This window comes from Paralichthys olivaceus, chromosome 14, assembly GCF_024713975.1.
Source record: "Paralichthys olivaceus isolate ysfri-2021 chromosome 14, ASM2471397v2, whole genome shotgun sequence".
NCBI classification, from domain to species: Eukaryota; Metazoa; Chordata; class Actinopteri; order Pleuronectiformes; family Paralichthyidae; genus Paralichthys; species Paralichthys olivaceus.
This window is the reverse complement of record NC_091106.1, coordinates 12867571-12895263: the sequence shown is the minus strand read 5'-3', so window position 1 is coordinate 12895263 and position 27693 is coordinate 12867571. Positions and strand designations below refer to the sequence as shown.

Sequence of the window (27693 nt, the reverse complement as noted above, 5' to 3'; positions counted from 1 at the left end):
CTCCCCTGGACATGATTTATACTTCCTCCAAAAAAATCCCTGTCAGAGTATTTCAATAGATTTCCTTGAAATGGGGATTCACTACAGCATTGAAATACTTACAGCATAGTTCTGGTATTTCAATGTGCATATTTCCAGGACGTGTCCATCCTCATGTGATGACTTTTTGTGTTGGAACACTTTAGATTACGTACTAAATTTAACTGGAAGTAAAAACCGAAAGGATCAAGCGGACTAAAAATAAGAAGATACAGAGACCCCATAGAGTCCCACCATTGATGTGCACTTACTACAGAATCCACTTTCAAACTCCATCCTTGGGCTGGTGGGATAAGTTGCAATTGACATTTTACGCCAGACTTCAGAAACAAGCCTGGCTTTCATGCTGCTGTTTGAACACTGGGGAAATCACTCGCAAAGGTCACTGAGCCCATTTCCTTTCTTTCCTCCCTGTGCATCTAAAGACCTGTAACAGTCCCTTTCAACTGCACTTCAGTTACTAGCAGAGATATTCAAATGTCTATATAGGAAGTAAAAGAAGGTGGAGGTAACCAGAGAGCAAATAGGAGATGAAACTGATTTTTTTTATTACAGCTATTCCATGTTCTGACAATGTTGCTGTAACATAAAACATACAAGCATTAAATTGAGGACTGGGAAACAATTCTGATCATTTTATTAAGCTCTCATGAAAATTATTGAACTCTACAACAATAAATCCATTAACCCATTTAGAACAGATGCAGTTTATGCATGTATATACCTTTAAGGCCATTTGGGTATGTCTCTCTTGCAGCGTCTCATCCACAACGGCATAGTTTAAAACATGTGTCGAACGAAATACATCATAATTCGCTGAAATGCTCATGGGAGAGTCGAAATGCATTATATGTAAAGTAGCTTGTTAGCGCTCTAAGCCGGCAAAAAAATATTAAAGTAGACGTTACTTGTGATCCACGGACCAAGGCTCAGTCAGTAAAAGACGTGTTTGAGGAGGAGGAACAAGAGGGGCTAGCTCGGAAGAGTTTGCCTTCTTTATTTTTTTTTCAAAACCTGTTCACAAAGTCTAAGGAAAGGACAATGGTTTTGCAACAACAGCCAAATGTTTTTATTTCATGTCTCTATCTGCCTGAGAAATAGGTCTTCATAGACATTTGCAATCCTGTAAGCTCCTAAGATTTTACAAGGTGGTTTTGAAACAATGCTTCGGTTTTGGAGAACATCTTAGGTCTTAACGGGTTAACAGAACATAAGGTTCTCAAACACCTTATTCAAGTATCTTTTGGTTTTTTAAAACGCAGGACTACTACGTGTCTCTGAAGTCCTTCCTCCCCATCCCACAGGTGATCCACAGAGAAAGTCCCCCTCTGCTCCACAAATGTCTCAAACAGGTGGAGTCCGCCACCTACACCAAAGTAGTGGGATTTGGTGGCGAGGTAGACGAGTCCATCTGGTGCTAGCAGTTTGTGGAGGGTCTCGTGGAGAGTGGGGTAGTAAGCAGTATTGTAGATTGTCTCTGAGGTGAATATGATATCATATTTGGGTTGTGGGCTGGCCTTTAGAACCAAATAAAGAAACGTACTCCAGTCACCAGAGAAAAAACGACACCGTGATAAAAGAGGGTGCTGAGATAAGTCTATGGCTTTTTTCTTTGGAGGCGTGCTGCCATCTTTTAATGCTTCTTTCTCTTTCAATGTCTTCTTACAACTTTCTTCCTCTTGTAACTTTCCTTTGCCCCTCCCTTCTTTGTCATCATCACTCTCTATGTCATCATCCTCCTGGCAGTTAAGTATTACATTAGGCACTGTGAGCTGTTCAATAACTGTGCTGTTATAATCTTGAAAGTGGATGTACCTGGCTCCTCTCTTCAGAGCTAATATCCCCAACAGCCCTGCACCACAGCCCAAATCTAAAACGGCCTTCTTCTCAAAGGTCTCTCCATCTCTCTCCATGAGCTCCAGGAGGTCATAAGTGCACTCCCACACCTTCAGCCCTCCCTCGTACACACCGGAGATGAGATCAGACCTCTGCTCCACAGTGCGAGAGAGGATATTCTCATCGTCCTCTCGTTCTGAGGCCGTCTTCTCGAAAACAGTCTCATTGAGGAAGTGGAGAGGAGGAAGAGTTCCGATAGTGAGTGTTTCAGGGACAGCGTCCACAAGGAGGAACTGTGGGTCAGATGGTAGAAGGTGCTCTTTGGCCTCTTTTAGTGGCTCTGCTGGTTTGGTATTGTCCTGGTTCTGAAAAATACAGTATTGAGGGTTTGTGCTGCAAAATACACACCATTTTATTAAAACAATTAAAAATGAATATTAAAACTTTTACTTCACATACAATTTTACTTAGACCTACTTTAAACTTTTAGTAACTAATAAAACTATATAAACAAAAATGTATAACAATACAACAATGATAACAAGTTATGTTTAAACATACTACGTAAAAATTAGTAAAAAGGTTCCAAATTCATATTTCAAGTAAATGAAAGTTGTGAGGTTAAATGAACTATAACCATGCAGACCTGAACTGTTACTTACTTTAAAGCTTCTACAGACAATCTCCCTCACTTTGTTATATGTATTTAATAGTCACTCAATTTTCTTACACCTCTATACCAGACCATAACAGTATAGATAAAAAAGGTCAAATGACAAATTCATCACATTCTTATGTACTTTGCGGTCTGACGTACAATAACAGTTGGTACAGTCATAAACCATCAATGTGGACATGTATGATTTCCATAATGACTCTATTGACATGAGGGCGCTGTGATGTCAATGCTGGTACGGAGCCTGTCAACCTACGTGCTCTAGTGGTTAAATGAACAGGAGAATTTTCATTGTTGACAAACAGAAATGGAATTACTCATACAGTGGAAAATTTTTAGATGCTCTGCATATGTGACCTGTGTGTGTGTGTGTGCCCGTGATTTCTCTCCGCGTTCCATTTGAGAGGCGACTCAAAATGCTTGGACCAGAACACAGGTCTGTGTTTAGACTTGGAGAAAGAAAAATGTATTCTAGATTTTAGAGTAAAAAAAAGAAATATTAATGAATACAAGTTGAACATACAGAAACCTACTTCATCACTGAGTTCAGTAATTACTTTTAGTTCTTGTGTTTTCTCACCAACACTTGACATATCAAATCAAGTCATCTGTCACTGAATCTTTTAAAATATAAATTCTTGTCAATTTTACTTTGCACCATGGTTTATTTCTATACCATTAGATAGGATAAGCAAGTTTAGAGATGTAGTCCATATACTATGCACGTATATATGTAAAATCACATTATTATTTGGGTGTTTTTTTTATGCTCTCCTCATCTGACTTGTGGATTGATATTTTCCATTGTGAATAAAAATGGCAGTGTTGTTGGTTCTACAATCATTAAGCTGTTACAGTAAAAACCCCACAGACACACCGAGGATCCTGTTCCTCCTCTCCAGCCCCCAGACCTCACGGATTCACACACGGCCCTGTCTGTGCATAATCTGTCCAATAACAGCAGCAAGTTAGCATTAGTCTGAAAACTGCAATCTGACATCACCCCCTACAGTTTCGAGTATGTTGAGTTAACCTACATTATTACTGGACTAACATGACTTACAGTTGGAGCAGCATTGGCTTTCTTGCCGTTTTGCGAGTCGAGTCCACGCGCTTCGTCCGAGTTTACACTTTGTGTCGGGACGTCGAAGTTAAAGCAAAATGACATGATGACCAAACCTAACACGAGGAGCCTGTTTACTCCAGAGTCCACATGGCGAGCACACTGCAGAGCAAGTGAAGCTAGCACAGCCGCTCCGTGGTGGAACCACAAGTCCCACAATTCCTAGGGCCAGAGTCGCTGACAGCAGGTTATTCAACTTCAATAAAGGTAAACGACACATACACACAAACATCTTTGTGTAGAATTAAGTGTAGATATTTATTACAGTGTAAAATGAAGGTAGATAGTCGAGAAATGAATCGTTATATGTTTCCGGACTCGGAGTACCATGATGCCTTGCGCCTCTCGCCCCCGCGCATGCGCATCATCTCCGGGATCAGGACCAGTTCGCTGTCAGAGGAGAGCAGGTCCTGCTGCTCTTCGCTAAAATGAGGGAATAAATCCAGTTTTTACCTCCTTTTGGAAATGTCGACCGGAGGGTTGCTGTCTGTGGGTGTCTGGCTTTTATAGAACAGTAAGTATTATCAGAAATAACCCTGAAATCCAATCAAATGTGAAGAAACGCGCCGCAGCGTCGGGTGTTAAAACCTCGGATGACATCCAAACAAAAGAGATTTAGGAGGGTCGCGATGCAGAGAGACGATCCACAGCTCCGGGTGTGATGGCTGCATTAAATGTCAAGGTTTTCACGGGGCTGCAGCTACAGCTAACTGTCCTCTACGAGTCTGTGAACCAGTCAGAGTCTGATGGAGGGAAGCTAAATGCTGCTGATGCTCCAAAGAGTCAACTTCTGTCCGGAGCTCTGCCCGCTGATCCAACCTGTGGTGTCTCACCTACCTGCACCCAGACTCCACCCTGCTGCCCCACCCTGTCCGGAATGTAGAGAGACAGGATGCATGTTTCAGACTTTGTTCCAGAACACAGCACCTCTCTGTAATTTCAGTTTCCTCACCAGGCTTCTTTGTGTGTGTCTGTTAAACTGTAAACGAACCTCGTGGAGTTTAAGTGTTAGCTGATAATGGAGAGAACAACTTAGCTAACAAAAATGAACATCCAAGTTGACTGACTCTCAAATGGTAAGTTTGATATAAAGTACTCGGCTGCAGGTGAAAGGATTGTGTGTTTTCATGTCTGTGTTCGGTTTAGCTCGCAGAGACACATTCCAGTCAACTCCTTTGATATGACAATAAAGTAATGAGTCTTGACAGATTCACAGTTAATCAAAACAGAACTACTATTACTACTAATACTAATATTTTCGGAGTTGCATGTCTTTTAACTTCGCTGTGAGAGTCTTTTGTTTACTCTCTCTCATTTTTCCTGCAGGTGCGTGTTTGTTACAGATGCAGTATGCGGTGGTGTCCCATCTCTGTGCTGCACCTGCTGCGCTTTGTACGGTCACACTCCTGCACCAGGAGAGGAAAGAACAGGCTGCCCCCATGGATCAGGGAAACATGGGCCTACCTACGACTGCTGGTGCAGTCACTTTGCTTTAACTCTCTCACTGACTCAGATGTGGTGTTCGACTCAGTCTTTGAGCCAGTGTTTTGGACTGTGGATTATGTCACCCGCTGGTTTGGCACAGTAAGTTTGTGTTTGTTTATGTGCTCATTTGATTAGTTACAGGAATGTTTGTGTGGTTAACTGTCTCTGTCTGGAAGGTGTTTGTTTGTCTGGTGGTGATACTGACCAGCTCCATCCTGGTGATAGCCTATATGGTTCTACTGCCTCTGGTCCTCAACACGTACTCCCCTCCATGGATCGCTTGGCACATTTGTTATGGACATTGGAATCTCGTCATGATTGCTTTCCACTACTACAAATCTGCCAAGACCTCACCCGGGTTCCTCCCCACTGTAAGCCGTCAACTTCACTTTTTAGCAGAAGCGCAAATAACTTTTCTAAATGGGCTTAAACTAAACCTACATTTACCTTTTTACCAGGAAAAAAATGACAGTCCATTTGTGGCAGTCTGCAAAAAGTGCATCATGCCCAAACCAGCAAGAACCCACCACTGTGGTATCTGTAACAGGTGAGTCATTTTTCTTTTCTTCTATAATTTCTTTATCGGGGAGTGATTTGTCCTTGGAGAGGCTCCACATGCACTTAGGGTACTATAATTATAGATAGTCTGTTAACAGAGGAGAGAAAAATCGCTTTGTCTTTTTAAGTATCAAACTGAAATTCTCTCTTCCCTCTGTAGGTGCATTCTGAAAATGGACCATCATTGTCGTATCCTTTGCACTTATTATCAATTTTGTTGAATCAGAAGTCATAGAACTCGACAGTGAATAAACAGATGGTGGTTTGCCTTAATGTCAGCATCTCAGCGTGGTTAAATAACTGCGTGGGTCATTTTAATCACCGTTACTTCTTCTCCTTCTGTCTCTTCATGACACTTGGCTGTGTTTACTGTAGCGTCAGTGGCAGGAACCTGTTCCTGGATGCGTACAATGCCATTGAGGTGAGAGGCTCTGACTGACAGCACACTGTGAGACTGATGTTGGCCGCAGGGCTGCTTTTAAATTTGTTCTTGTCTGGGTTTTTCGGTGACTTTTCCTCCGTGTCAGGTGTCTCTCTCTGTAGGGCTTAAATGTTACCTGACTGACTAACATCTCATGTTTCTGTCTTCAACTTTTGGGTTTATTCGGGCTGTTCCATTAGCGCTTTAAGCATTTGGATATGGAAAAGCCAGGGGTACCAGTAACAGGGATGGGACCTCTTATAGGGCTGCTCCCCCCTGGCCAGGTACAGTCTCAAAATACTCATACAATGCAACTACTGTTGTCTTTGTTTATTATCACTGTCTAACATTTCCTCTTTTCATTTTTTCAAGACCAACTATCAGACACCTGCACCACAGTACACTTTTAAGGAAAAGATGATTAATAAGAGCATCATCTACATGTGGGTTCTTACCAGGTAAAATCTACAAGTTGTCACTTGCAATTTATAAAACCATGCCACCCAATGTTACCTAATACATACAACAAGCTAAGCAGGTTTCATGTTGTTCAGTAGATAAGACACAGATAAGACACTTTTGTACATATTCCATATTCCACCATGATTTCTCTCATGTTAAGTCCACACAGTGTCCCATAAATCACAAACCTTGTGTGGAAGTGTGAAAGGGGTTGTTGGCTTTTATTACCTTGGCAACGGATCAAATAAGTGTCTTGTGTTCTTGCAGCACAGTGGGAGTGGCCCTAGGAGCTCTGACATTTTGGCATGCAGTTCTCATATCCAGAGGAGAGACCAGCATCGAAAGACACATCAACAGCAAAGAAACAAAGCGAATGACAAAACGGGGAAGGGTAATTATGTTAGATAAAGTTTTCAAATCATTCTTGGGATAAGTTGGGGTGTATATTTATGAAATCCTCAATTAAAGGAAATGTGTAAAACATAACAAAGATTTAATTACTCATATTGTTTTCTTGTAACTGGTCTTCAAGGTATACAAAAACCCTTTCAACTACGGCAGGCTGAATAACTGGAAAATCTTCCTCGGCGTGGAGAAGACAAGGTGTGTTTTTCTGATGTTTTTAGAGATATTCTGTTGATGTTGCCTGAAATGATCTATGAACAATGTAAAAGTTCTTCTTACCTTTGATTTGCTCCATCCTTTGTCTCTAGTCACTGGGTTACTCGTGTTCTCCTTCCATCTGGACATGCTCCACATGGTGATGGGTTGACGTGGGACATCTTACCAATTAAAAAGGACCTGATGCCTGTATGACAGACCCTGCCTGGGAATACTTGTAGCTAATTTCTGTGTCCACCCCCCTCTGGTCATTCGATGTGGTTGGCTTTAAGGATATGTGCATGGCGGCTCCATACAAGGAAGAAATGGGGTTGTGTCAACCTCCAATACCTCAAAAACTTTCTGTGGCGTTGCTCATGGTTCGACAGTCTACATTTTTCAGCAGTAGAAAGACAAAGTGTCAGTGATACTTGACAGGGTTTTACTCACAAACTGGTATTACTCGAATATGAGCCAATTATGGGTTTGATATTTTTAAAAGACCGACATATCATTGGACTGAAATACCTGTTAAATAATATATATTTTTCTGAAACGATGATCTTTAGGACAAAATGATTCATCTCAATACCTCCTCCCCCATAACATTTGCACTCCAGTCCAATATTATCATTTGATTTGATCATACAAGAAAAACTGCAGTAACATGACAATGAGTTATTTATCTGTATTTTGTACTTGTTAAGTTAATAAATCTTTTGTTTTATTTAAAAACATTGACACTGTTCGTGCTTACTTAATACTGAAGAAGTATATTGTTATTATTACACATACAAACTTAAAGTGATGCAGTTTTACTCCGGTAGTCGCATATGCCTTCATGTCTATGTTAAGTTGTTTTTCGTCCAATATCATTTCATAACATTCTGACAAACTCCATCTCCAGTGTTATGTCACAGTCTTGTTAACACAGACAGACTCTGAGACATTCAGCTACTAGAGGTGGATTAATTAAGATGCATGCCAGATTTGATCTGAGGATACTCATGAATATATTATAGCAGAAATAGGTCAACACATCAGTGAAATGAAAACATAAGAGAACTATGAAAGAGAGAGAATGGGTCCTGGTGGTGTCGGTTAAAATGGGGGAATGTAAAATAAGTTGTTGTGAGGTAGAGAGAAGAGATTAAGGGATGAAAACAGATGTCAGCCTGAATCCAACCCTCTTGGCTGCACACAGCTCATTACACCCACCCACTCTGACTGAAACAGACACGTACATGTGTCAATATTCATCCTTCCAGAAGGTGTCACTGTTCAACATGTCATGTTTGGGCAGATCAGCTTTGGATAATTTATAATGACTCGGAGGAAAAGAGTCCTGCAATTTTTTAAAGAATTTAATAAGATGCCGTTACTTATTCTGATAAATGGGAAACAACTATTTCAATAGTAATGAAACCTCAAACTATTATTACTATGTCATATTTTAATTTCCATGATATCTGGTTTCACAGCAACCATGCACTACTGGGACATGCGGTGGGGGATGCTTGGTATTGATAGGTCGTGTGGTGCAAATATGTCCATATGTGCTCAAATAGAATAACAACCCAACGCAAGCACACACACGTTCTCTCTCTCTCTCTGTCTCTCTCTCTCTCTCTCTCTCTCTCTCTCTCTCTCTCTCTCTAACAGTGTTGTCATGGAGGCTGGGATCAAGTGGAGTGATCTTTCCTTCTTTTTATTTAAACTTCTATGTAAAGTAAACTGTATTCCCTCATCTTACCAGACACTGCACATTGTTTATAGTGTTTCTGTTCTTGATCTTACCTGCATACAAATCAATTTAAAAAAAAAACGTAAATGTAGAGTTAACTGAATTGTGTGCCAAAAGTAAATCGGACAGGAGTACCTCAGTCCCATTCCCAGACTAATCCAATATACATTTTTTTTAATTTGATAGTCAATATTATTAACATACATTTACAAAAAAAAAACTAATTAAGCTTAAATACTTAGAACTTTGTTCTATTCAAAGTTTTATTCAAAATAAGTAAAAACAGTTGAATTGCTCAGTATTTAGATTTTATGTAAGAAACATCAGCTGGTGTCTTGATTGTGAAAATAATAATAAAAATAATACTGTTTACTGAGTATATATACGACCATTCGTATTGGTATTATTATTGTTAATATTAATTAGATAACAAAAGTGACCATAAGAACAACTTCCGCCCTGTATTTCAAACTAAAACCCTCGTTCAGAACCACAAACATTTATTCCTCTTACGTAGTTTTTAACCAAGTTTTATCACATCTAATGATATTTTCTAACAATATGTACTTCTGCCTTTTTTTTTTTACAAACTGTTTAATTAAACACAAGCAGCCCTCTTATTGTGAAGGAGTCCTTTCTCAGCGCCTGCTCTTATTTATCTGAACTGCGCATGCGTGCGGATTGAAGAGGATTTAATTCCAGCCTCGGTGTGAACGGGTCCGTGCGCGTGAGGTCTCGTTCATCATGGTTCGGGGTGAATCTGGATATTGATCTCAGTTTATTTTTATTTTATTTTTTTTGATGAGAAACAGTTGAGATCTGCTGGAGGCACGCACACACACACACACACACACACACACACACACACACACACACACACACACACACGCACACACACACACACACACACACACACACACTGATCCCCTGTCAACCCGCTGCTGACTCTCTCCGCTGATCGTCGCGTCAGGATCCAGAGATTCAACTTCACTCTGGAAGCAAGTTCGGATGTGGCAGGCAAACTGCAGACGGATGCATAATTTAGCGCACTGGATTTCTGGTATGGCTCGAGAGCAAACACATTTCTTAAATATGCATGAAGAGAGATCATTGAAATCTGATGTGAATGTGCGTATTTGAGATGATGACTGATAAAGTGTCATGTTGCGTTAACGTGGTTAGAGATTAGAGAAAGGCTGGCAGTGGCTCAGGCTCGTGTCAGCTGGCAGTACACGTGACGTAAACATCGCGGCTCGTCTGACCTCACAGGAACAAGGAGTGCTGAGCTGTCATTATTCCCCCATCATGCTTTTCACACCATCATTATCATCACACATGCACTTTGAACAACGTGTTAGTTGGAGAATGTGATGCAGACGCTGATGTTTTCTATTGTCTCCTCGCTGTGGTGATGTAGGGGCAGTGATGGGAGGCTGTGTGGGGAGGAGTAGGACGGATGGACCAGGGAGTGCCCGGAGCTCCACGAGGAGCAAAAAACGTGGAGGTGAGGATGTGATGTGCTGCAGCCTCTCAGCAGTTGAAGGGACTCCATGTTCACATGCACATATTTTAGTGAACGCACAAGAGATCTGCTTCAAGTTTCAGAGATGATGCCCTTCAATCAGAAAGTGGGGATGAGGTGGTTTCTGTGCTTTGACTTTTGCAGAGGCTGCTGTTAGAAGTCAGTCAACATGGTAAATGTATGTAGTAACTGTATTTAGATGGTGGTTTTCCAGTCTTAGACCACTCCATGCACTTTACAGTACAGGTGATATTCAGCCAACACACACCACTTTCTATTGGACACTATTTATACACTGTCAGCACGGCCAGGGGATCAGTGTCTTGCCCAAGGATTTTACAGACTGAAGGTCATGGGCATCAAACCACTGACCTTCTGGTTGGTGGATGACCCTCTGTACTCCCCCCTCAGCCTGTGTCTCAATTTTTGCAGGCCTTGCACTGTTACATTGAAACATTATTCCATTACCGTCAAATGAAAATTGCTTCTGTGACACAGCAGACTCACAAAAATGATTTCAGGACGCACTGCCACAACTATTTATGCAACTGGTTAGCTCACTTAGCACCGGCCAGATCGGCAACAAGACCTAAGAGATCCAAGCATTTCATGATAAAATGATTCCTGTAGCTGCACCTCTGCGCTGCAGCGTCTGCCTCAGTCTGCAGGCTTACTGACTCAGGTGCTCAAACATCTCAGTCGCCACGGCTTAGTCATGTGTCTAATCTGTGCTGAGGAACTTGCACTGATAAGCACGGTGTTTAAACAGGGGCCTGCACAGGGCGATTTCATATCAGAATTTCACGCACTTGGTGCAGAAAAAGATGATGTATCTCACCTCTCAGATCACGTCTCGCCACTTGTACTTTTGTGAGATGCAAACACACAAAACCTCTTTTAACAAACGGCCTAACTACTTGCTCTGCTGATGCAACCTCTGAAAAGATTTATTGGCATGTATTCACATGGAATACGTCACCTGTTGCACGAGAGGTCACAGTACCGTAGATTCTCCTTCAAACTCACCACAAGAGTTTGTCAAGGGTTTATTGTCTGTTAATAGGTTTAACATGTTGCCTTTGGGTATTTCTATCCTGCCTCTAAATAGAGTTGATAGGATTAAAGCTTCTTCTGGCCAGGACACTCAAATTACTCTCCCCCATTAACTGTACCTCTTTCCATGAGCCGCTCCTGTGGTATGTTTGGGGCTGATGGTTATTAGAATGGTTATAACTGGATGGATAGTGGTCATTTTTAGTCAACTGGGCGAGTGGCACGACCATTAGCTGAGCTTTAAATCTGCAAAGCAGCGGCAAAAGAGATCAGGCGGAGTTGTTTCGTCAACAGCATGGCGTGTCTGCAGAGCAAGCTGGTTGCAGACAGCTGGTGTTGTGCTCTTCCTCATCAGGCTCTGTAGCTCATTATTGCAGACTTTTGATGTGCAGTAGTTCGTCTCGGACTCGAACCTCAGAAAGAGCAGCTATGGGAGTTCCAAACTCCAGAGAATACAACTACTCCCATGCTCCAAATACACCCTTTAAGATTTTGTTGAAAAGTAAGTATAGATCTTTTTGTCTGCGGTGAGAGAAATACTTTCACGTTTTCTGTTTTCATGTTCGTGCAGCTCTCTTTGTTGTGCCATGTGTTGTCTCAGAGGGTTTTGTGTAGAGTTCAAGATCGTCAGTGCCGTTGTTACTATTGTACTATGTTTTTCAAAGATTTTTACATCATTTTATAAAATAATTTGTGGTTAATAGCTTTTCTTTATGAAATAATATACAGAATTATGTGAAAGTGCTGCCTCTTTAAACTTTCATGAAAGTTTTCATAACTTTGATGGATTAAAAATCTGTTTAAAAATGCTGTTATGGTTCTAAAGGCGATACAGGACTTACTTGCTTGTATATATATCAATATTTCGGAGTTTATTTGTTTTCCAGTATCATAGGTTGGAAACAGTGCAGTGCAGAACATTACAACGACAGCTTTTAAATTTGCATATAGAAATGTTGCAACATTAATGGGTGCACCAGCCCAATAATAATCCTTTCATTTACATGTTTCAGTTCCTTTTGAGATACAGATTTAGTTTTTCCTGAAATTGAATTGTTAAAGTTAACAGAGAAAAAAAGCTTGAGCCACTGACTTCAGTGGAAATTGCTAAGCTCAGATTCCAGGTACATATGGCTCACAGCTCAAGACACATGGCAAAGTTGACCTTGTGCATCCACACTGTACACAAACAATCAGGCTCAGTGACGTGGTTAAAACCATCGTCATATAATCCAGGTTGTCATCACTGGTGACATCCGCTTTATTCCAGAAAACACAGAACCAAAAGGTGACATGAAGGATATTATATATACTACAACCAGGAACAGGTGTGTGTTGTTCTGCTGTTCACTGAAACTGAAGTTTACTGATTTGGGGAACTGATGAGTCTGTTTCAGGATCTTCAGACGAAAAATACATTTGCATTTATTTGGTTGACATGCTCATGTGCACAATTGCAACTTTGCAGCTGCACATACACAATAACAGAAGTAGGTATGAACCCTGAGGACCCATGTTTGTACAAGAGAAATACAATTTTAATATTGATTATTCATTATCATATTGAATTATAATTCGCATAGGATCGATAAAAGGAATACTGAATATGTTTTTACTCTTACTGTTTCCAGACTCATGCGTTGTATTATATTGCTTTGAAAGTGTTAATTTGATTAAAGTATGTACAAAAATGACCCTTGACACCAAATCCTCACTCGCCTCATCTGTGAAGGTCATAGTGTCACATATAACATTAAATGATGGCCTGCATTGTCACTAGTATAGAAAATCATATAAATGTGCATATTGTGTGATGGGAATCAAACTTATACTTAAGTGAAGATAAGACAGCAGCACAGAAAAGTTCCACAATTTGAAACTATGGTGACGTAATAATCGAAGTGTAGTGGATTTGTGTTTGTGATGTTGTTGTGCCTGCTGTAGAAGACTTGTGTGTTTTCGCTGCCTTTCATTGGCCAAAGGGTGCTCATCTCTCCAACCAATGCCTTATGGGATAGGGGCAGATAAATCCTGTTATGTGGAACCTGATTACTGCCTATAATCTTCTGCAGTGTGTGTATGTGTGCATGTTTGTGTGTGTGCATGTCAGTGCACATGTTATGTGTTACTAGCCACTGCAGTAATCTGCAGCACTATAAATAATCACTTTGATTTTCCTCTCCCTGTAAACCAAACTGACTTTCTTGGTACATGGGTACAGTGGATATTTCTGCATGTGCCACCGGGGAAACATCTTGAGTAGGTGTGTGAGGTTACTCTGTCTGTCTGCTGACGTCTGGCAAAGAACAGTTCCGTGCACAGTAGTAATTGGCTTGTACTTAGCTCATGTAGCCAATGAAGAAGTTGTAAATATCCCAGATGCCAGGGGATGTACACAGCCGGTTTTTAAGTGTGACTTTTCCCTGAAGATTTTAGTATGGCACCTAAACAGGTTATAGTACATTTGAAACATGTATCTTTTCTAATGTGTATTCCATTCATTTTAGATTATATTATTGTGGGATATTTGTTTTTGTCATCATAGTAATGATATGATTTACTGATATTTACGTGTCCCAAGGTCACGATAAAGGGATAAAGGCCTGAGCCAACCCATCAACCATCGACATACTGGGCAGGTTTCTCATTGCTCCACTGCTCTATCATCCCTTTTAGCTGTTTTAGCTGCGTCATGTTGGGGCACCTGGTGACTCACCTTGTTGGGTGGTCACCCCACGTACAGAGGCCTGAGGAGGCCTTTGCTGCATGTCTTTGATGCTTTTGTTCTCAGGTCAGATTAAACACAACCTTCTTTTCTTTTTTTTCTTTAAAGGACGTAACGAGCCCCTCAAGAAGGAGCGTCCAAAATGGAAGAGTGAATACCCAATGACGGAGGGCCAGCTGAGGAGTAAGAGGGATGAGTTTTGGGACACGGCTCCGGCCTTCGATGGACGGAAAGAGATCTGGGACGCACTAAGAGCTGCAGCTTTGGCTGCGGAGTGCAATGACCTGGAGCTAGCGCAGGCCATCGTGGACGGAGCCTGCATTACTGTGCCACATGGTACGAACACACCCACAGGCACATGCTCACCAACGCACACACTCAGATATTGAAATGTGCTTCATCCAGATGTGAAGTGTAAGTTATAAATGTTTTGGGAACCTCCAGCAGAAATGTACGTTAATAAGTCAGAAAATGTCAAAGGACACTTTGCACAATCCCCACGCTTCAGTTGTTCAGAGATTACTACTGTAGTAGTTACATAACAGTCGCAGTGCTGCGTGACCAATGTGAGTGGACTAGTGCACACAGAGCCATGAGAGTGTTCATGCACATCATGTGCTTTTTACTTTTAACTATTTACCAGCTTAGAAACACTGGGGTTGTTGATGTAAGTGTGTTGTAAGTAAATGGAATGTATTGGCCTCACACTCCTCCTGGTTGAGGGACATGGGTGTTTGAGTAGAGTAAAGGGTTAATGTGTAGGGGTTGGAAGGTTTTTGGAAACAGGTTGCTGATGTAGATCATTCCTCCCTCCGCAGGCTCCCTGACAGAGAGCTACGATGAACTGGGAAACCGCTACCAGCTCCCAGCGTACACTTTAGCCCCGCCTGTCAACCTCATCTCTGAGACGTCCAGCGAGAGCAAAACCTCTGAATCCACCCAAAAACAGGCTCAGCCCCCTCCGTGCAGACAAGAGTTCCAGCTGCGGGTACGATTGTCGTCAGGTAAGAAATACCCTCCATGACCTGTCACATGCATGTATATAGAAAATGACATTTAAATGTAAAGAACAACATGTTGTGCAGTTTTCCTCATGCATATATAATATCACATCTAAGCTCTTCTCAGCTGGAGACTGATTTATAATTTATAGCCTTTCAGTGTCTTGAAGCTTGTTCAGGAATCTGTGTCATCTCTTATTTCTTGCCTTGTGGATTTTCTCAGGGAAGGATGTGCGTCTGACAGCCAGCATGGCGGACTCCATCGCCGAGCTGAAGAAACAGCTGGAGGAGCATGAAGAAATTGATGTGATTCGCCAGAGGTGGTTCTTCTCCGGGAAGCTCCTGACCGACAAGACTCGACTTCAGGACACCAAGATCCAGAAGGACTTTGTCGTCCAAGTGATCGTGAACGTGAACCCTTCAGTCATACCGAACTGAGGGGAGGGACAGAGGGGCTGTGAAGCAATGAAAGAGATGAAGGAAGTGCCACAGGGGGCTGCAGGGAGAGGAGTAGGGCTTGAAATCACTTTCCAGTTGGTACTGCAGTGGAATTTTCTGTACATTTTTATATATAATAAATTATTGCTTTTATATTGCTCCTTTTTGTATTTTCCTTTTTCCAAATGAAGTAAGAATATTGAAGCACTGAAACACTTTAGAGAAAAAGTAGAGTCCTAAGATGTTTATCTGTCCAAATATCTGTCTGTCTGTCTGTCTGTGTGTTTGTGTGGACATTAATTTGTTGTTTACATGGATTCCCCCTCCTTGTCACGTGTGTTTGTACTTGTTCTTATTCATAAACTAAATCTGTTGAGTCATCTCTGGGATCCACAGAAGGAAAATCCATTCTGCAATTATTTTATTTTATTTTATTTTTCAAGATTTCTATCATGCAATTGAAGAAATAGGCTGAAGATGGCAGAAAAACAATCCTGTAAATATCAGTTTTCCACATGTGCTGTTTGGTCATTTGGACATTTTCAATTCACACTCTTTTATTCATGATGAGGTCACATAATGCAATGAATGATCAGTTGTGTTTATCATTCCCATCACTCCAAACACGGTATTGTAGTTGTATGTACAATACGATGCTACACTGTAAAATAACTTATCAATAAATATTGTTAAGTCTAAGTTTTTGTGTACTTTTCTGACTCTTAAGCAGCACATGTATGTCTCTACAGAAAGGAGAAAACGTCCCAGAGAATAAAAAGATGAAATAAATCAGGCACATTTCAAACTGGTGCAGCTTGATTCTCTTTCAGGGGACTTCTGGGTTGGCTGCCATTCTATAGACAATGGACTAATCTCTCTGCACAACTTCCTGGACTCATTGCCATGTCTGACTACCTCAGCTACATGCTGTGATGTGACTTTCATTCATTCATTCATTTCATTCATCTGTTTACAACCTAATTTAATTGCACACAGTCCTTTATCCCCGTTTCTCCCAATCTTCTACGGTCACTTTATATTTTTAATATAGTTTATAGTTGTATAAAACATTTTTATTTCTATAGGTACCTTCTAGTTTTTATATAGTTTTTGTACAGACGATTAGCACAGGTTAACTTAAAGCAGTTCTATATTTATTTTCTATGCACATTTTCTGCAAATATTTAATATTACTGCACATTTTTAATTCCTCTGTATATATTGAAATCCTATGCAAATGTTTAATTTCTCTGCAAATGTTTAATTTAATTTAATTTAATTTCCTCAATTCATCTGTACATATTTAAATTTACATTAATCTCAGGCCAATTCCTCCTTATGGTTACTGTGTTATAAGTTCACTCTAATGCATAAGTCAAGTCTAATTTATGTTCAATGTATGTTACTGCCACTGGATGCTTGAAATTCCTTCGGGATCAATAAAGTATCTATCTATCTATCTATCTATCTATCTATCTATCTATCTATCTATCTATCTATCTATCTATCTATCTATCTATCTATCTATCTATCTATTCTAATTAGTTTGTGTGCAGGGGACAGCGCCCTCTAACGGAAGAATAACACCATGTACATCTCAGAAATACGCCCAGACATGTGTGAGGGCCTGTGACGTCACTCCTGAGCGACAGAGCCGCCTGCAGCAGCTCAGGCAGCGGACGAGATTGTTTTTTTAAATCCCGAAAATGGTGAAATCGGGGAAACTTCGGTCCGGGGCGGGCTCGAAGCTGAAACGGTGGAAGAAGGGACACAGCAGCGACTCCAACCCGCAGACCAGTCGTTTCCGGCAGGCTGCTAAAAGCCGCTTCTTCAGCCGACCCACCGGTGAGACTCCCCATTACACGTGGGTCTGTGGCTAGTGGCTAACGTTAGCTAGAGTTAGCCATTTAACTTTTACCAGCACGGGGAATGTGTGTGTGTGCTGCGCCATTCAGTGTGTGTCAGTGAAGCCAGGCAGGACGTCAGTGGAACATCACGTCTTTCTAAAGTCTCCTTCACTTCTGTTAAACATCAAGTCAGACTGTTTTCATTTATTCTCACTGCAGTGTGTTTGTGTTTGTGTTGATACACCTCACTCTGAATCATCACTGCTGTCCAATAAGTAGACAGCAGTAATTTTTAATCACATGGAAACAACAATTGTTTAAAGATTGAATATAATAAAATAGAAAATGAATAAGGTGAACCAAAATGAATGTGGGATAGATTTTGTGTTGTGTTCAATGGTGCATACTGGTCGTTGGCAGAATTTAGTAACTTCAGGGACTTTATGTAAAAATGGGATTCATCGAAAAAGAGCATGTGAAGATAGTTGGGATTTTTATAAATGTAGCTTTGTGAATGAACTATTTGGCTAAAATTAATACGTTAACCCTGAGATCCAATTTTTTGTCCTTAAATATAAAATGTAATACTTGTTACTAGTACCAACACTTTCACAGTGTTTCCCCCACTGTTTCACTGGATGAGCTTGTAGGAAATGTTCACCTTTTCCTCGATCCTGTAGCTTTCTGCATTCAGTCTGATGCTTATCTTTAGGACAACCTTAAATTCAAGTGTCAGTCAGGTTTTTGTTTCTTTTTATTATAAAATCTGATTTAGTAAAACAAAGCCATAACCTCAAAGATCGACTGTGTCCATGGATGAGTGAGCAGCAGCAGCAGTAGTTGCTAGTCCCATGTCTGTCTCTGTTTATCTTTAAATTGAATCTAGGCCAGATTAGAATACAATGAGATCTTTGAACTTCACCCTAAAAGATAAATTTAAAAAGACCTCAACATTGATGAAAACCAAGTTGTCATCGTCTCTTTCTTCCACAGAAAAGAGTGATCTAACAGTCGATGCCCTCAAGCTTCACAATGACCTGCAGACGGGTTCCCTGGAGCTCAATGCAGGCCGCCGCAAGGATGCCTTCATGGAAGAGGAGCAGGATGAGGCGTTTTCAGAAAGGACCTCGGGCACCTTCCTCAGCGGCCTGTCGGACTGCTCCAACCTGACCTTTAGAAAGGTGCAGCGCTTCTGGGAGTCCAACTCGGCGGCTCACAAAGAGGTAAGAATTACAGCAAGGGTACATCATGTCTGTACAGCACCCTATTGATACATATCTCATAAATACATTTATTATATATAATGTAAATTGTGGGATGTGTGTAATGTTTGCAGACTCTAGTTTTGTGTCAAATTGCCTTTTTGCATCAAATTTGTGGGTAGCACTGAAAAGAGAGAATTAAACTTGATGCAACGATATAAACCCCACGAACACATTTTGAATTGCACATACAATCCCTCACAGATTTGTGCAGTATTGGCAGCTGTGACTGAGGTGATCCGTGGTCAAGGAGGCAAAGAGACTGAGACAGAGTACTTTGCTGCTTTGGTGAGTGCTGCCTTTTTCTATATATTCACTAAGATATCAAACAACATGTCCTGTGTTGAAAGGTGATAGTAAGAGGACGCGTGCTATCTGAAGACGAAGCATGTTTGTGTTTTTTCTAGATGACCACCCTGGAGGTTGTGGATTCAGCAGAGTCGCAGGCTGCCGTGGCGTACCTCCTCAACCTCGTCATGAAACGGTTGGATTATATACCTTTTTATTTTTCTCCAGATAAATAACTGCCAGTGATGTCACAGCTGATCAGATATGTGACTGGTGTATTGTGTTCCTCAGGGTTCCTGCTCCGGTGCTCATTTCCAAATTCTCTGACACCACCAAGGCTCTGATGGATGTCATGACTAAACAGGCCACGTCTGAGACTGCATCGGCTCTCAGATGGGTAAGTGGATTTGTTTCTGCACCAGTGGCTGGTGGATGAGGGTTTTTGGGTTGTCCGTCCATCCCATTCTGTTGAACATGATACCTTAAGTCTGCTCATGGGAATCCAAATACTGACCAGCTTGATCTCAATGATAAACTAATTAGATTGCAGAGGTCAAAGGTCATGGTGACCTAACATGAGTCTGGAAAAACTGAATGGAGACTGGAGCTGCACTGGTTGGTGGAGGGACACACCCACAGGGAGGTAATTCTAGTTTTCTGTTTGCGTCTATAGATCCTGTCATGCTTGGCCACTTTGTTACGGAAGCAGGATGCGTCCGTGTGGACTTATCCGTCCACTCTTCAGGTTTACCACGGCCTGCTCAGCTTCACAGTGCACAGCAAACCCAAGGTCAGTCTCCAGCTCCTTAGAAGTAACGAATGTTCAATTCAATATCGAATGAGATTCTGAAATCGTTCCATTTTCTGCCCACTTTTCCTTTCAGGTTCGTAAATCAGCACAGCAAGGTGTCTGCTCCATCATCAGAGGAAGTGATTTCCTGTTCACAGACAACGCCCCGGCCCATCACCCTGCTGCAGTGACCACAGCCAAGTTCTGCATCAAAGAAATGGAGCAGGCAGGAGGTAGAGCACCACGAGCATTGACACAATTTACTGACACATTCTTTTTGTCTGTGATCAAATGGCAGGTTTTTACTTAATGTCTGTTTTTCTCGTACCCCTCAGGCAGCAAAGAGGACACCACCACACTTCACATGCTGGGTCTTCTGAAGGAGCTGATGGGGACGTTTCCTCAGGGAGCCGTCAAGTCCTGTTGTGAGACTCTGCTGCGGGTGATGACACTCGGTCATGTGGTGAGAACTCAGAAAAACATATATTTGCAGCCAAATGCTCTTTGTTCATCTACACAGTCACACAGACGAGGTTATTTTTTAATTATCCCGCTGTGTTTCTGGCTGCAGCTGGTGACTGCGAGTGCCATGCAGGCCTTCCATAAACTGTTCAGCGGGAAGCCCAACACCTCAACCCTCTCGCCAGAACTCAACGCTCAGATCATCACGGTGAGGAAATACAACCAAAAAAGAAATGTGCTGAAGTCATCTTTACAAAATGTGGTGTGAGAACTTGTTTTATTCTCATCTCCAGGCTCTGTACGACTATATGCCCAGTGAGAACGACCTGCAGCCTCTGCTCGCCTGGCTCGCCGTCATGGAGAAAGCACACATTCACTTGGCAAGGTAATCAACTCACTACAGCAAAACCCTGTCTTGTAATCTTGCTTTTTTGTGTGTGTTTTCGACAAACAAGTTAAGTCCATTGTGTCAACTGTCTTTGTCCAGCTTGCAGAGTTCTCTGAGTTTCGGTCACCTCCCTCGTCTTTTCTCTGCTGCCATGTCCTGTCTCCTGTCGCCTCACACGCAGGTGGTTTCTGCAGCCACCAACACACTAAAGGTAACAGAATCATCTTCCATTGAGTGTCAGACCTGGTATTAACATCCGTCCTGAGAGATCCAATCACAAGCTGACAGCTCTAAGCTCGCGTGTTCACACTTAAAATGCGTCCTGAATGTGGCCACATGATCAGATCTCACTGAAAAAACTATAGAAATCATTACGTGGTGGTTAGTGATGATATGTTGGTTGTTGCCTGGAACATATTAACATATGATGCGTTAAAATACTGTAGTAGGTCAGAGGATGTCAGCTGAGTAGGGGTCCTTCACATGTGTCCCAGGATCCATTTCTGTTCACACGTTTGTCCCAGACCACCTCTGATTGTGGTCTGAATGGATCTCAAGCCGCACTGAGGACTCTTTTGGGTGCGTTTACACATGAACTTAGTGCTGATCACTTGTGATCAAATCAATCAGGTTGTGATGTTAAAACCATGTCTGAACGAGGTCAGTGACGTGGATGTGTGTTGATAATGTTGTTCATTTTCAAGTCATCATCTGCTCAGAGCCTTCATGGGAAGGTGCATTAGAGACTGTTGATTTATTCATGTTTATCTTTTTCAGAATTTGCTGACTGAATGTGTGGCTCCTAGCTTGGTTGGAACAGACATCATCAGTGCCACGGCCTCTGCAGGAAATCCCTCTTATATCTGCAAAATGTTTCGGTAAATCCCTCAAGCCAGTCTCACTTTTCTTCATAGCAGAATGTAAATGCTCATCCTGATGAGTGTGTGTGCGTTTGTTCCAGTATCATAGAGGAAGGACTGTCTTATCGCTTCCATGCCTCCTGGCCATTTGTGCTGCAGATCCTGGGCTGCTTCTATCGGGTTGCTGGGAAACAAGCTCACCCCGTCATGGCCAAGGTAGAGTCGCACAACGCCGTCGATCACCATGTGGAGTAAAGATGGTGAAAACATTTTGCCTGAGTCTTTGTGTTGTGTCCTGTGTGACAGTCCCTGCAGTCTCTGGCAGACCTGCGCTCCACTCCTCAGTTCGCCTTCAGAGGGGAGTTGGATCTGGCTGTAGGAGGCGCTGTGGAGAGCATGGGACCTGACGTTGTGCTTGGTGCTGTGCCTCTCAACATCACTGGCTTCAAGTAAGAGCACAGAGACACAGAGTGGAGCAGCCCTCTTGTCTCGCTGTGGTTTTACTGACCGACTCATATCTTTTTCACCAGCGATGACTTAGAGTTCCCACGAAGTTGGCTGATCCCGGTCATACGGGATCACGTGAAGAACACTCATCTTGGTTTCTTCAATTCTTACTTCCTCCCTCTGGCGTCTACGCTCAAACAGAGAGGTAAAGAAAATGTTGCTCTCCACTTGATGGTGATGTCACTGGGAAGGTCGATTGTCTTTTTCTGATGACTTTGTTTTTGTGTTGCAGCTGAAGAATTGGAGCAGGCAGGACAGAAACTAGAGGCCAAAGTCTACCAGACTCTACAGCTTCAGGTAACGGACTTAACATGACTAATGCTCGGTATCCGGAGTAAAACTGTGTATTAAGATGTAAGTGTCTTTTTATTTTCAGATTTGGACCATGCTCCCTGGCTTCTGCACGTGTCCCGTGGATCTGCTGGTGTCTTTCAAAGGCCTCGCCCGCACAATTGGTGTAGCCATTAATGAACAGCCAGACTTGAGACTCACAGTGTGCCAGGCCCTGCGCACCATCATCAACAAGAGCTGCTCCACAGGTAGGAGGCACATGTTCAGAGACAAGATGCCTAAAAAAAACTACCTTTGCAATCAATACATTAACCCTGTGCAATAGAAATGGGCCACCAGTGCCTACATTGGTATTTTTGCTGACTATGATATAATTTCTTGGAGGATGTTAAAGTCACATCTCTTAAATCTGTAGAAAAACTATTATAAATCAATAAACCATTATAAATGTATTGAAATTGTGTTACAAATTTAAAACGTACAAAAGTCAAACATGTTTCTGATCATATCTTTCTAAATAAACACATCAAATGTATTAACTCAAAACATTTATAATCATAGAAACATGAACCGTGATTTGAAATACATACATTGAGATTTTGAGAATGCTTCTGCCTACTTTTGACACATTTCCCACCACACACAACGTAATGTAATAATGACACAATCACAAGCGTAAAATATAATATAATAATAATATAGCTAAGCAGAAGACTGAGACCTGATGTCTGAATGAAATGGAAGAATATAAAGTTAGTTTAGAGCGATTTAAAAAGGGTTGTGCAAACAACAACCTCCCAAGGCTTAAAAACTCAGAGGGTTAAAAACATGTCTGCTTTATGTCTGCAGAAGAAGAAAAGGCTGAAGTGGGCCGCTTCTCTAAGAACTTCCTGCCCATCCTTTTCAACGTGTACGGCCAGCAGCCTGCAGCCGGAGAGTCCAGCACATACAGGATGGCCGTGCTCGACACCATCAAGGTTTACCTGACTGTCACCGAAACGCAGGTCAGTCGAGCTTCATGAGCTTAGTTCCTTTGCACAGTGATAAAGCTTTTTATGTTTTCTGAGATCTTGTTTCATACTGAAGTGATGATTGTTGATTGACTTGCTGTCCACATTTCTCATCACTAATCAAACTATCGTCCACAGATGACCTGCACCTTCCTTCAAAAAGCCACAGACAGACTGAGCAGCACAGACACCAATGAGTTCACACGGTACGATATGAAAACCGATTATTTAAATGTATCTTATATTTTATTAAATATGGTAGGTGTCAATATAATTACTCTTCTCTATTTGTTGCTCCCTTTTATCTGCAGGATGTCAATGATGGATCTAATGGTTGCCATGGCTCCCTTTGTAGATGAGCTCACCATGACTAAAACCTTCGAGCTGATTCGTCCATATTTGGAGGTAACGGAACACACAGTGTTCTCAGTTTGAACCTATTGAACCAAAGTATATATTACGTGTTAACTTTGTGTCTGTTGCATTTGTTTCAGACCAAAGATCAGGGCATGCAGAAGAAGGCGTACCGAGTGCTGGAGGAGATGTGCGGAGGAGAGCGAGATGAGTGCAGGTCGTTTGTGTTGGCAAATCTGGAAACGCTCAAAGCCGTCCTGCTCGAGACTCTTAAGAACGCCTCGTCGCCAGCAAAGAGGGTGAGACTGCTGCATCCAGAGAGGAAAAATAAACAAGACACGAGAGGGGATGTATTGATTTACTGAGCTGTCAGAGTTGAATCATTTTTTTTTTTTGCTGCTTGTTCTCAGCCTAGACTGAAGTGTCTGAGCCACATCGTGAAGAGACTCAGCGAAGAGCACAAAGACTTTATCGCCGCACTGCTGCCAGAGGTACAACCACACACACACACACACACACACACACACACACACACACACACACACACACACACACACTCACACTCAAGTGATGGCAAACGCACAGTGAGTTCTGATGTGTATCATTTTCATGATGATGTTCTCTCCGGCAGGTGATTATATGTACGAAGGAAGTTTCTGTTGGAGCTCGTAAGAACGCCTACAACCTGCTGGTGGAAATGGGAAATGCTTTTGTCCGCTTCTGTGGGAACACAAAAGGTAACACGCCCGTTCTCCTCTCAGTGTGGGTCTTTGTGTGGACACAAGTGGACTGGGTAGTTTTAAACATCTGTCTCTCATCCAGATGCCATGGAGCAGTATTTGGTGATGGTGTTTGCAGGATTCTCAGGCTCCGTCACCATGATCACCTGCACAGTGTTGGCACTAACTCGATTAGTGTTCCAGTATAAAGGTAGACCTGATGACTTTAAGCGGTTTCCTGTTGCTATTTTAAACGCTGCTTTGGCGGACGGGACTCAGTGCGACACCTTTTCTTTCCCTTCCCAGATTCCATCGAGGTGCCAGTCATGGAGCAGCTGCTGCACAACATTTGTCTGCTGCTCTCATCTCGCACGAGAGAGATCGTCAAAGCAGCCTTAGGCTTCATGAAGGTCATTCTCTTCATCATGGACCCTAAGATGCTGGCTTCACACGCCACTGTCATGGTATGAATTGCACATTGTCAATGCTGGAGTTAAGCGTAACGATATTTGTGCTCTGATATAACAGAGGTTTCAATCTTTGTGTTCAGATGGAGGGCATCGGCAACATTCATGATGACGTGAGGAGGCACTTCAGAACGAAACTGAAGAACATCTTCACTAAGTTTATCAGGAAGTTTGGGTAAGTGTTTGAAAATAAGTTTAAATCCTATAAATATAAACTGGTCAATGTTCAGTTATCTTGTGACTGGTGAATTCTGTTCTTTCTGTTTAATTCAACATCTGTAAATGGATTCACAACATATTCAAATACTTGAGACACAAGATAGCTGAACGTTGACCACTTGATATAAGCAGTAATATTTTTAACATACTGATCTGGTTGTTTAAACACGACTTATCTCCTTGGACATTTCATAGCGTCAGCTGCATTACTTCTGTGGGATGTGTTTTTGTGGATGTGTCTGATCATCTGGTGTGTCTATAGTTTTGAGATGGTGAAGAGCATGCTGCCTGCAGAACACCACAAGGTGCTGGTAAACATCCGCAAGGCTGAGGCTCGCACCAAGAGACGGAAACAGGCGACTGATCAGGAGGACGACTCCGAGAGTGAAGAGGAGGGAGCTAAAGGAAAGAGCGAAAGGTTAGACCACTGCTCCACACACATATGTCTCTGCCTTCCCTTATACATGCACCCTTCTCTGTTGAAACCTTGTGTCCTTTCCTTTTTAAGTATTGAGGACATCCTCGCACAGTCAGATAGCGATTTGTCAGAGGACGAAGGAAAGACTCAGAAGAAACCAGGCAGACGGCAGAAAGGACGGGCCTGGCTCAAAGAAGGAGAGGAAGATGAACCTCTCAACTTCCTGGACCCGAAAGTTTCCCAGCGAGTGTTAGGTAACCAACAGATGCTCCTTACGTTCATTTTTCTGATTGCTTCCAGCTTGTGTGTCCATTTCCCAAGAAAACAGAGATGACGCGTGTTTGTTTAATTTTTTTTTCCAGCCACCAACCCAGAGCTGAAAAAGAGAACCAAGATTGACCATGGCTTTAAAGTGACTTCAGATGGACGGCTGATCATTAAAGAAGACGAAGAGGAAGTTGTGAAAGATAAAGGTGAGGAGAAGACACTACTGTTGTGTGTGTTGCTTTATGTCTGAACAGGATGTGACACTGTCTCATGACTGTTTCCACAGATGAGGGAGAGATCAATGATATTCTAGAAGAGGCTGGAGTCAAGAGTGTGAGTTCTTAACAAATGTGACAGGAGTTATAGATATCATTGTGCTTCTATGTGTGTGTGTATATATATATATATATATTGCTGCTTTGTATTTATTATGTTTTTTTTATCACCCTCAGAAAAAGTCACAGAAAAGGAAGATTCAAGATGACAACCTTGATGACGACATGGACATTGAACCCCAGTTAAAATATAAAGGTATGATCATTATAGTAGTACGAAATCCCTGTGGTCATAAATAGGTTATAGATCAGGAAGATCTCCAGGTTCTTGAGATAGTTTAAGAGTAAAGAGTCCAACCTATTTATCAGCCATTAAAGTTCTTCTTTTATTTTTGCCAATATGAAAAGTTTTATTTTATAGAATAAACAATGCAGAAAAGCTGTGGTTTCATGTTTAAATATACGTAAAAGAACATTGTTCTTGATTATTCATCTTCTATAAATTAGGTTGCATTTGTTTTCTTTTTGTTTATAGTTATTTATAATACAGTTAATGGTCATTAACTTTCTTTGTGATGATGATTTGAAAACATCTTTGGAATCATTCAATTCAATCAACTTACATATATCGGCCAATACATCAATATCTGAATTTTTTTACACCCTGATATTGGCGTCAGCTCCCAAAAGTCCATGTAGCCCAATTGATTTCTGGCTAAGCAACATTGTTTTTTTTCTCCACTCAGCTGGAGGTTCAGGTATTCACAGACCTCTTGGAGACAGACAAGACATTGGAGCTGATTACAAGTCAAAGGTTAGTCTGACAGCACACACAGACACACACACACACACACACACACAATGCTGAAGTCTGAGCTTCTGTTCTTTCCTCTTTCATCTCACAGAAAGGAAAAGGAGATGTGAAGAAACAAGGAAAACTTGATCCCTATGCTTACATCCCTCTGAAGAAAGCTCAGCTCAATCGCAGGTACAAGCAACGTGTCTCTGTAGATCTCCATAATGGATTTTATTTAAAAATGTTGGGCACTTACACCTTTTTTTTTTTGTCCACAGGAAGCGAGCCAAAATACAGGGCCAGTTCAAGGGCATGGTGAAAGGAGCCCAAAAGGGGGCGCTGTCTGGAAAGAAAATGCAGAAGAAAAAGAGGAAAGCCTGAGGGGCACATCTTATATAAATCCAATGGACTCTAAATGCGGTGTGTGTGTGTTTGCGTGTTCATACACTCTTACTGAAATTTGAACATACACCTCGGATGTGTGTGTGTCTGTGTGAAACCAGTTTGTTTTTAAACTGTTGACGTCCTGAAGTGAGTGAGTAAACAAACAAATATTGTGTTGAATGTTCTGTCCCTGACTCGATTGATACTGGCTGATCAAATGGAAAATCATTTGGTTGTCATATTAACCCCTCAGACAAATTAACAAATTAAATACTGTTTGGGAAGAGTAACGTTTCCCTATGTTGTTGCGTTATTTGATCACTTGGGGGCGCTGTAGACTTCTGAATTATTAACAGTGAACAGCAGCAATCAGTGACGCTGTTTTAATTTGATTTACTTACATAAT

The 27693-nt window shown here is 41.7% G+C and overlaps 4 protein-coding genes across 10 annotated transcripts; 3 read left to right on the top strand and 1 right to left on the bottom strand.

Annotated features, from left to right (window-relative positions):
* Positions 1 to 563: 563 nt before the first annotated feature.
* Positions 564 to 4012, bottom strand: mettl18 (methyltransferase 18, RPL3 N3-histidine). The gene is made up of 2 exons (XM_020096217.2): positions 3615 to 4012; positions 564 to 2240 (listed from the first exon to the last, which is right to left on the bottom strand). Exons 1-2 carry the CDS (start codon positions 3717 to 3719, stop codon positions 1272 to 1274), a joined length of 1074 nt encoding a protein of 357 aa, XP_019951776.2. The 5' UTR covers positions 3720 to 4012; the 3' UTR covers positions 564 to 1271.
* zdhhc16a (zinc finger DHHC-type palmitoyltransferase 16a) lies at positions 3999 to 7937 on the top strand. 6 transcript variants are annotated; one of them, XM_020096178.2, is made up of 11 exons: positions 3999 to 4188; positions 5001 to 5258; positions 5336 to 5530; positions 5618 to 5706; positions 5878 to 5906; positions 6005 to 6138; positions 6339 to 6422; positions 6511 to 6596; positions 6868 to 6991; positions 7133 to 7203; positions 7314 to 7937. In XM_020096178.2, the coding sequence occupies exons 2-11, from the start codon at positions 5025 to 5027 to the stop codon at positions 7414 to 7416; spliced, it is 1149 nt and encodes a 382-aa protein (XP_019951737.1). In that variant the 5' UTR covers positions 3999 to 4188; positions 5001 to 5024; the 3' UTR covers positions 7417 to 7937. The 6 variants fall into 6 exon arrangements, with proteins under 6 accessions (XP_019951737.1, XP_069395158.1, XP_019951762.1 ...); XM_069539057.1 differs by having other exon boundaries at positions 4027 to 4188; positions 6873 to 6991; XM_020096203.2 differs by lacking the exon at positions 3999 to 4188 and adding an exon at positions 4612 to 4750 and having other exon boundaries at positions 6873 to 6991.
* A 1692-nt stretch (positions 7938 to 9629) lies between these two features.
* Positions 9630 to 16382, top strand: ubtd1a (ubiquitin domain containing 1a). Of its 2 annotated transcripts, XM_020090514.2 has the most exons (5): positions 9630 to 10004; positions 10362 to 10448; positions 14353 to 14580; positions 15063 to 15248; positions 15469 to 16382. In XM_020090514.2, the coding sequence occupies exons 1-5, from the start codon at positions 9953 to 9955 to the stop codon at positions 15681 to 15683; spliced, it is 768 nt and encodes a 255-aa protein (XP_019946073.1). In that variant the 5' UTR covers positions 9630 to 9952; the 3' UTR covers positions 15684 to 16382. The 2 variants fall into 2 exon arrangements, with proteins under 2 accessions (XP_019946073.1, XP_019946081.2); XM_020090522.2 differs by lacking the exons at positions 9630 to 10004; positions 10362 to 10448 and adding an exon at positions 11739 to 12021.
* A 927-nt stretch (positions 16383 to 17309) lies between these two features.
* On the top strand, positions 17310 to 27581 carry rrp12 (ribosomal RNA processing 12 homolog). Its single transcript, XM_020092520.2, has 34 exons — positions 17310 to 17528; positions 18524 to 18753; positions 18997 to 19080; positions 19200 to 19276; positions 19372 to 19477; positions 19754 to 19870; positions 19965 to 20103; positions 20206 to 20333; positions 20442 to 20540; positions 20626 to 20717; positions 20820 to 20931; positions 21498 to 21598; positions 21682 to 21796; positions 21887 to 22029; positions 22111 to 22232; positions 22320 to 22384; positions 22464 to 22626; positions 23228 to 23382; positions 23527 to 23594; positions 23700 to 23793; positions 23883 to 24041; positions 24153 to 24233; positions 24374 to 24479; positions 24565 to 24672; positions 24768 to 24925; positions 25012 to 25103; positions 25410 to 25565; positions 25656 to 25819; positions 25928 to 26038; positions 26119 to 26165; positions 26285 to 26363; positions 26854 to 26921; positions 27013 to 27095; positions 27182 to 27581. Exons 1-34 carry the CDS (start codon positions 17390 to 17392, stop codon positions 27282 to 27284), a joined length of 3864 nt encoding a protein of 1287 aa, XP_019948079.1. The 5' UTR covers positions 17310 to 17389; the 3' UTR covers positions 27285 to 27581.
* The last annotated feature ends 112 nt before the right edge of the window (positions 27582 to 27693 follow it).

Excerpts from the sequence above, each read along its gene's own strand:
- mettl18 (XM_020096217.2), bottom strand. The coding sequence starts at position 3,719 with ATGTCATTTTGCTTTAACTTCGACGTCCCGACACAAAGTGTAAACTCG. Across the intron at positions 2,241-3,614 it reads AAGCCAATGCTGCTCCAACT|AACCAGGACAATACCAAACC; the intron begins GTAAGTCATGTT and ends TGTATTTTTCAG.
- zdhhc16a (XM_020096169.2), top strand. Across the intron at positions 6,597-6,867 it reads TACATGTGGGTTCTTACCAG|CACAGTGGGAGTGGCCCTAG; the intron begins GTAAAATCTACA and ends GTGTTCTTGCAG. Across the intron at positions 6,992-7,132 it reads GAATGACAAAACGGGGAAGG|GTATACAAAAACCCTTTCAA; the intron begins GTAATTATGTTA and ends CTGGTCTTCAAG.
- ubtd1a (XM_020090514.2), top strand. The coding sequence starts at position 9,953 with ATGTGGCAGGCAAACTGCAGACGGATGCATAATTTAGCGCACTGGATT. Across the intron at positions 14,581-15,062 it reads CTGCATTACTGTGCCACATG|GCTCCCTGACAGAGAGCTAC; the intron begins GTACGAACACAC and ends CTCCCTCCGCAG. Across the intron at positions 15,249-15,468 it reads GCGGGTACGATTGTCGTCAG|GGAAGGATGTGCGTCTGACA; the intron begins GTAAGAAATACC and ends GGATTTTCTCAG.
- rrp12 (XM_020092520.2), top strand. The coding sequence starts at position 17,390 with ATGGTGAAATCGGGGAAACTTCGGTCCGGGGCGGGCTCGAAGCTGAAA. Across the intron at positions 20,718-20,819 it reads GCACACATTCACTTGGCAAG|CTTGCAGAGTTCTCTGAGTT; the intron begins GTAATCAACTCA and ends GTCTTTGTCCAG. Across the intron at positions 24,234-24,373 it reads TCGCCGCACTGCTGCCAGAG|GTGATTATATGTACGAAGGA; the intron begins GTACAACCACAC and ends TCTCTCCGGCAG.